Source organism: Nuphar pumila, chromosome 13 (genome assembly GCF_984573655.1).
Source record: "Nuphar pumila chromosome 13, dmNupPumi1.hap1.1, whole genome shotgun sequence".
NCBI lineage: Eukaryota > Viridiplantae > Streptophyta > Magnoliopsida > Nymphaeales > Nymphaeaceae > Nuphar > Nuphar pumila.
The window spans coordinates 17,720,362-17,728,942 of record NC_143261.1 but is presented as its reverse complement, the minus strand read 5'-3'; the positions used below and the strand labels follow the sequence as shown (position 1 = coordinate 17,728,942).

Sequence of the window (8,581 nt, the reverse complement as noted above, 5' to 3'; positions counted from 1 at the left end):
ATCTGGGTGGATTCCCCTGAGGTTTTTACACCAATGAGTTCCTGAGTCCTGAGTGAGTGAGAACGTTTACATGGTTATACCAACAAAAAAAAATCAAAAATCCATTTATTTGAAAATTTGCTAAGTGGAACTCCTTGTTCACATTCCCTTCCCTAATAAGATCCTTAAAAAAGGCCCTCAGAAAAGAGACTAGATCAGGTGCAATCACACTGCACAGGTAAAATGTACCGCTGCACCTGAGTGCCTTCCATCTGCCCCCATGCAGTCTGTGAGCTGTGGGGCCCAACAGCAGATGAAGAGCAAGCAGGTGCAGCAGCACATTTGCATTTGTGCAATGTGATTGCACCTGATCCCAATTCCTTAGAAAATATGGCCTACATCAGCTGTCATGATTTTACATGATAAAAGTGTCCGAATTCACAGACATGCACACATGCTTTTTTATCTTTTTGTCCACGAAGCAAGACAAATTTGTCCATGAGTGACAAACATCAAGGAAATATATTGAACAATATATTTTTCCTATGGCTATTGCAAGAATACAAGAGAGAGAGAGAGAGAGAGTACACTACATTCTTCAACATAATGACCTTCACTTTTCAGTAGTGGTGTCAGCATCAAGAGGCTGTCCTTGGCCATAACCACTGGAGAAAGATGAATCAGAAGGTTCCCGTGCAGAAAAAGACTCCAATGGCCTTTCAAGATTTCTGATGCTGCTGGGGTCAATAGTGACTTGGTTGAGTTTTCCCTCCTAAAAAGCAGAATAACACAGATTAGACCACATCTGCCAAAATCAACTGGAAATGTGTATGCCCACGTGTGTGTAACGGAAGGGGAATTTCGCACCAAGCTGTTCGTGTCTTGGTTTTGGTGACAATGTGTTCAGCCTATGTGACACGGATAGGACATTTTGGCCACCATATCGGCTCCCCCTTTATAGCCGCAACCATATCCATGTGACACAGCATTTTAGCATACAGTGCCAACAAGACAGACAACTGGTTTTTAGTGCCTGGCATATAAAAAGCCCCAAATGCTCAATGCAGCTCAAGATGTCACAACTTGGCTCAGAGAAAGGCTGCAGTTGATTTAAACTTGTTAAGGAGGACATCACATAAAGATTAAATTTTTTCAAAATATTTAGCAGTAACGTTTTTAGCACTTACATTACTCAAGGTCTCTAGTTTTTTCTGTAAGGCCTCATGCTCTACCCTGATTTTGAAAGGAACCCCATGCTTTTGGTACACATTGTTTTGGGCCAACTCCTCATCAATGTCACTGATAGTGGTCGCAAAAGGATGGTTTGCAGGAATCCACCGGACTGTATCAGGGTCAACATCTGAAGGTATGCTTTCACCCTCTTTAAGAAAAACGGTTGGCCTCTTCCACTGGTAAGCACGCAATCTCCGTTTCTGATGGATTGCTTGTTGCTCTTCAGTAAGAGTCACGGGAGCCAAACGATAATTTTTTCCACACATTTCGACTGTAGAGTTATTCTTACTAATTTTGACCAATGGGTTGTCAAATGGATCATCATACTTGAGAGGCCTTGAACTGTGAGAAGAAGAAGAAGAAGCATGACCAATATAAAGGTTAGCCACCAGAGGAATTTTCAATGTCTAAAACTAGTACACGCCAAAATGCACAACCAACCCTCGGATTATAATATGGTGATTGGTGAATCATTATCTACTATTTCTACTTCATAGTGGAAAAACAGGCATCAGTTCAATTTTAGACAGATGCAATCCAGTAGTTGATGGAACTACTTTTTGTATATATGAATATCAGACTCCCCGGGAAAATCTATCAAAAAAACATTAATTATGTATAGATGGAATCCCATGCATGAAATTTTTCAACAGAAAAGATGAACGCGTAAGATGATGAATGAAGCTGCAGTAAAATTAGCACGATTGTCCATTCTTACATTCAAAGGTTCTATACAAGTTCCATGTATCAATACCATGTCCTCAGCAAGCCTGAGAACTGGACTGAGAAAGAGAGAGAGAGAGATACATGCTATACAGAAAAATGCTGAAATTAGCTTCAATGCTACATCAATTTAGAAGCCAGACATTACTCAAAAAGAGTAACTGAGAGTAGACATGGTATATAAGCAATACAAACTAAAAATAGATGTGGCATATATGCTACAGTAAATGACCATAAAACTGCCACAATCAATGGTACGTGCAGTCTATGAGTTGAATCCCAAAAGATCCAGTGCGTGCAAGTCAGACTTGCTTTCTCATGCTTTGGAATGAAATCCAAACAATAAACATGTAATACAAATGGATAGGAAATTATTGTAGCAAGATTGAGTGCCTATCTTGCATGTGCTCTTGCAAATACCTCTAAAACCACATAGAGTATCAAAAGCACACCAATAAACCGATCTTTGTAGTCATTCATCCTTTTGTCAAGACAGGAGTAAAGAACTGACACATAAGCAGTCAATGAATGTTCCATAAACTATTTCATAAATGCAAGACTTCTGATATATTGGATAAACCATTATAGGTTTCATACATTATGTTTCCACTTGAACTTCACAGTTCTGTCAATTTCACTTGAAAAGGAGTTGCAAATAAATTGAGATACAAAGAAGACAAAACAACCATCAATTTTGGAGAGCTGAGTTCATAAGTTCCTATTCAAACATAGTCAACAGATAAAATCATGAAATCTTTATATTTTGATATTAATTTCGATTAAATTTATATCTGTGCTTGCAACAACCTTTTCAAGATTACCATCATAGCATGTATCTGACATGAGGCAAGAAGATAATTCAGAAAACATGCCAAGAAAGTATATCATGACGAGAGCAATCTAAGCTCAAGTCCAAATGTGATGAGTGACGATCCATGGTTCGCCACAACTAGAACATTCCCCTTTAGTAGACTCCTGCTAATTAGATTATGGTCTCTGAAGGTTAGTCCCAATAATATGTCTACTGATGGATACTGTCACGCTATGATATTAGAATGCAGAGTTTCAAGGAGAGTCATAGAGTAGTGGCTATAGGTATGCACGTGCTTAACTAAGATGATCCCACACCTCGGTTCTTCAGGTTTGAGCCAAGATAGCGGATTATATATGTGCTTGAATTCAGCTCAATTGAGTTTAAGCCAACTTCCACATATGTGCTTGAATTCAGCTCAGGGGAGTAGGTGCCTACCAAAGTTAGGAGTCTACAGTGAGTGAACGGGGTTTTTGGAGTGTTCTTTGCAAATCTGACCCACAGATGCATTTGGCATAGTCAATTTGCTAGAAGACAACACTTGGATCGTGTTTTTTTGATGAAAAAAACATTAATTTTTCAGCTTGAATATTCATGAAAATTGCAGATCGTCGATTTTCAAACCTTATAAAAAACTACCTACGTGTTAGAATCAGATGATCCAAGAGTCTATTCTATAAAAGCAAGCATGTAGAACCATCCGTATGGTCAGATGAGGAAAAAATAAGAACCTTCAGAAGCTTGGTAGGCTGACGGTAGGCACAAATCAAAGTAGGCAGCTACCCCCTACTATATATTTATATATATATATATATATATATATTTATTTATTTATTTATTTATTTATTTATTTTTATATTGAAGCAATTAAGCAACTTAAATAAAGCAAAGAAGAGGAGCAAGAATTGAATTGTGACCTCACTCATGCAGACCCACACAAGCACCTCCATGACAATATTACTTTTTATTTTAAAGGAGTAGAAAAAATTTCCATGCATCTAATTGAAATACCCATTGACAAGTATGATTAGATACACTAAATTTTCACAAGATATAAAAGATCTCAATGAGCTCTTGACAAGTGTAATTGCAAGTTTGGGCACAGCTCGTTAGTATATGACTTAGAGTCCTAGTTGAAATGATCTCAGACTAATCCTTTAGTGAGCCACTTGGTTTGTCACCGATCCTTAGCAACAATAGGAGAAGGAAAGGAGGAAATATGTAAGCACAAGAAGTCTAAAGCAAAAAAATTGTTTTATTTCAGTTAGTTGGGTTCTTTGACATGCCATAAAAAGGAACATAAAAATAGCAAATGTGGCAAACTACATAACTTGAACAAGTAAACAGCAATTTAAAAGTGTAAATATAAACCACCACAATGCACTGTATTACAACTATGCCCACACTTAGTAGCAGCAGAGGTGGTGATGGTGGTGATAGTAGTAGAAGAAGAAGAAGAAGAAGAAGAAAAACGAGGAGGTAATCTGTAAGCATGCAATGTCTAAAGCAAGCTTGGATTATTTCAGTTACTTGGGATTTTTTAACACGTCATAATGGGGAACAGAAAAAGAGAAAAAAATATTGTACCAATTAACATGTGTGCAATTTAAACAAATAAATAAGTGTAAATGTCACAACTGGCCACAACCAACCTGAAGTATATATGATACTGCCTGTTCTCTCCAACTGCAATAGTAAGAACATTAGCAAGATGCTTTGCTACATGTCAAGTGAACAACTCATGAATAACATTCTCCTTATGAATTGACAATCCAGTTTAACGTGCTTAGTTCCCTCATGAAGTACTGGGTTAGCAGCACTGATGATGACTGACTCTTACCACTATACAGTCTCAACTATCAAGTAATTCTTTTACATTCCATCCACAAAAATGGTCTTCAACCACATACCTTCACATCTTCCCTTCCCACAATACTTGCTTCTTTTACTTTTCTAAGACATGTCTACTGGCATGAAAAATATCCACATCAGGAGAACCAGACCAACTAGCAAGCTTGTGGTGCACGCATGGATGATTACAATACTTTTTGCATGCATGATATTAGTCCTTAAGATGGTGAGATGCATAATTTCGCTAACAAGCTTTTATTTTCCACGTATGTCATAAAGCAGCTTCCCTTGTTCCAATTTCCAAATGAAGATTCAACTTTTGCAGCAATTTGTGGACACTGTGATTCAAATATCACAATCTTTCTTGAAAGATCAGTGATGTCCTTAACCTCAGAGACACCAATGCATTTTAGATTTAAGAGGCTTTAATCCCAAGAAGATAACGATACCAACTTCTCTATCAAAAGTATTTGAATCAATCCTTTGTATTTCAACATCATTTCCATTTTCAAATGTTGCATAAACTGGTTTACACAAACATATAAAAGAGAAGTAATTTTTATTAAAAATTAAGGTGATTAGCTAGCTTCTGTCTTACAGAATCCCTAATATCAAGAAAGAGTTTCTTTATAAATCTTGGTTTCCAGGTTAATGGACTTTTAAGTATTTCCTCATCGATTTTCCACTATTTTATGAACCCCAAAGTTTAAGGTCAATCCCAGGATCACAAGTATTGATCTGAATGTATTTAGCAAGCTCAAATGAGATCAGTTATTTCAATCTTGGCACCACATGCAAGTTCCTTGCAAATGCACTCTGACTTGATTCTTGAATAAGGAAATCCAGATCCAAATAGATTGGTTGGGCTATGTTACAAAAGAAATATCAGTGCATGCAAAAATTTAGAGATAAGCTCTGAAACTGAAAGATTGAAAATCTTAATTTTAAGATTCCAAATATTTGGAAGTGAAAGTTGGGTTCTAAAAGAAGCCACCTTAATGCATCAGAATCACATTATTTTGTGACATCCATCGTCACCAAAACAACCGTAGTGATTCTTAGTGAGCATCAGACAAACAATATGCTGAGAGGTTACGAATAAAGCACAAAGAAGCAGGGGGAGTAAAAGAAAAGAAAAGGAAAGAGCTATGTAAAAGTATGTGATACCTAGGGCAAGAAAAGCATCAACTACTTTATTCGTTTGGATTTTTAGCATACAATGCTATGAAACACAAGAAAGGAAAATAACTGGCTACTAAGCACTCTTATAATAGACATTGTAGAAGGGAACAAGCCAAACGAGGTTGCGATAACGCTTGACGCGTATGATGCTGTAAAAGGGAACAAGAAAATAAAAAAGATAATGCCCTGCTGAATAAGAATAGCATTTTAACCACATATAAGAAGCTAAACGTAACATGTGATGGTTCAACCAACCATCAATATCTACACTCCCAATCCAAGTGATAAATCTTTCCTAACATAATAATGTGTCATCACTAAACAATTAGGTTGATGCCAACAAAACAACATACATTATTCAGAAAAAAAACGCACAATCAGGCTAAAACAACATACATGCCTCGCCGATCAGACTTGAGCTGACCCCGCCTCACAAGATCCGCCACAGATCCGTGATTGCCATATCTATGTTGCCTGGCAATAACTTCCCTTACTGCAATCACCACAAATGCAACAAGGATGCCAACACCTAATGATACATTCCCAGAGATTTGGCTTTTCAGCTGCACAAAGAAACGGGAAAAGTTTACTGAAATTGACAATCTAAATATTTAGCCCATTAATAGCAAGAACTCCTAAGGAAGACAGTTCGTCCAAACACAAGCCCTTCCTAATCAAAATTCCATCCGAAGACCACAAAGCAGAGTCTTAAGATGAACCATACCGTCCCGAGAACGGGTGGCAACACGCTGGCTATTTCTCGCAGTTTGGCGACCGGAATCGAATCCGCCACCACCGATCTCTCCGCCCGATTACCGGAAACCCCATCGTTCGAACTCGAAGGGTCGCTCGAAGCCCTAATCGAGACACTCCGACTGGAATGCGGATACCGTAATGGATAGCCAACGCCGAAACAAAATTGGAGACGGTAATTCGCTCTACTCGTGCCGAATCCGCGATTGGGGAAACACCAAGGGATGATGCGAAGTTCGCATGGCTTTCCGGAGAAACTCGATCCCTAGGACGGAATTTCGCAAACAGTTCAACAAATATCGGAAGAAATGAACGGAAACAAGAAATCTACACAAAAAGACAGAGGGCACCTTGACTGAGCTCAATTTGAGTTGCAGCGGAGAAATTCCGGAAGAAACGGACGCCATCTCCGCAAATCATCGCATCGTTAGGGGAATATAAGAGACCCAGAATCTTCTTCTTCTTCTTCTTCTTCTTCTTCTTCTTCTTTAGGGCATCATTTTCATTCTCTGAACAGCGATCAGATTGTTCGACGCTTTCTGTTTCGGAATTGCACTGATGAGTAAAGATATTGATGCGGACCTAGTTGAGGAAGACCCACATCCAAATCCAACGATCCAAGTATTCGTTGCAGATTTTAGTGTGGTAGATCTAAATCCAAGCTCCATCTAATTGAATTCTTGGGACTCACCCCTCGGGTGCAATCTCATGACCTCAACTTTGAAGGACATGTGAGGCCCAAGCCTAAGCCGCCTGTATCTTAATGGGGACTTTGACTCAAGTGGGATTCACCTATGGGACTCTGCTCCACAAATAGCCAAGGAAGATCAAGTGAGACTCACCTCAACCAGCGTTTAAGCCTTCATGGAACTCATGTAGCCTTTTTGAAGCTCTCTCTAAGGGTTAGCCCTAATTTTGGAGAAGTGAACTCTTCTTTTCGGTATGCTCTAAATAGGTGTATTTAAGGGCTGACTAGAATTAGCATTTTGTTAAATGCTTGTTTGTAATTTGTATATGCTTTTAAGAGTCTTCCCTTGGCCTATGTACATGACATTGTTTTGGAGACTAAGGTATGAAATTATAATTTGGAATTGCTCTCTCTCAAAAATTGTCTCTCCTTTTCTCTCTCTAACTCGAGTCTCTCTCTTCTAATGAGTCCTTATCCTCGTCTCTCTCTCTCTCTCTCTCTCTCTCTCTCTCTCTCTCTCTCTCTCTCTCTTATCTTAATTGGGTGTTTAGATCGTTAATGGGACTGATTCACCTAGTGGACCAATGTGCAACCAAGGCCCACAATGGTTCAACGTGGTCAACATTAACACTATGGTGGTCTCAAACTTCTCAAGCCCAGCTCGCAAACTCCTAACCTTTCTCAATTGAGCCAACACCGTAGAAGACCCTCACCCACTTAGCCAAGCCCCTGTAAGTCATTAAAATCATTCTCTTAGTCAATTCTAAGTTGAAACTTCACTTAAACCAATATTGCCCAAAACTAGTTTTTTGATGAGATTAGTTTTTCATCAAACTTTGCATTGTCGCCCAACCTAAACCGTAAATCCTCTGAGTTTGAAAATTTGAATCATCTACTTTAAGATATTTAGATTCAAACCCACAAAAAATAATGATTTATTGGTTTCTCAATTATGAGAAACTGGTTTTTCAATCTGGGTCTCCCTAAACCAAAACTCAGTATAAATGGAGAAAACTCACTACTTGGCCTAGTCATATCTCCCAAAATATTAACCCTCTGGCCTGAAAATTTTTTATGGCAGCTAGTCTTAGGTATCTAGAAACTTCTCTCAAATTTTTAGGATTTTTTTGTGGCATCCATTTGAAGTTCTAAAATTTCTATCAAACCTATCAGGAATAAGACCCCCTACTTACCCAAATTTAACTTTGACCTGGACCTTAACCTAATCAAGCCCACCTAAACCCACAAACCCTAATCTCAGACCTAACCATACATCAACAATCAACCTAAAATTTCGAAAGATGAAAAGATAGAATGATTGCAGAGTGACACCTGTAAAGAACCCCAACATCGCACAAAAG

The 8,581-nt window shown here is 38.4% G+C and overlaps 1 protein-coding gene across 1 annotated transcript; it reads right to left on the bottom strand.

Annotated features, from left to right (window-relative positions):
• Window positions 1–420: 420 nt before the first annotated feature.
• On the bottom strand, window positions 421–7,060 carry LOC149817957 (protein MULTIPLE CHLOROPLAST DIVISION SITE 1-like). Its single transcript, XM_089984866.1, has 5 exons — window positions 6,883–7,060; window positions 6,504–6,797; window positions 6,176–6,342; window positions 1,167–1,554; window positions 421–751 (listed from the first exon to the last, which is right to left on the bottom strand). Exons 1-5 carry the CDS (start codon window positions 6,937–6,939, stop codon window positions 593–595), a joined length of 1,065 nt encoding a protein of 354 aa, XP_089840992.1. The 5' UTR covers window positions 6,940–7,060; the 3' UTR covers window positions 421–592.
• Window positions 7,061–8,581: the final 1,521 nt, after the last annotated feature.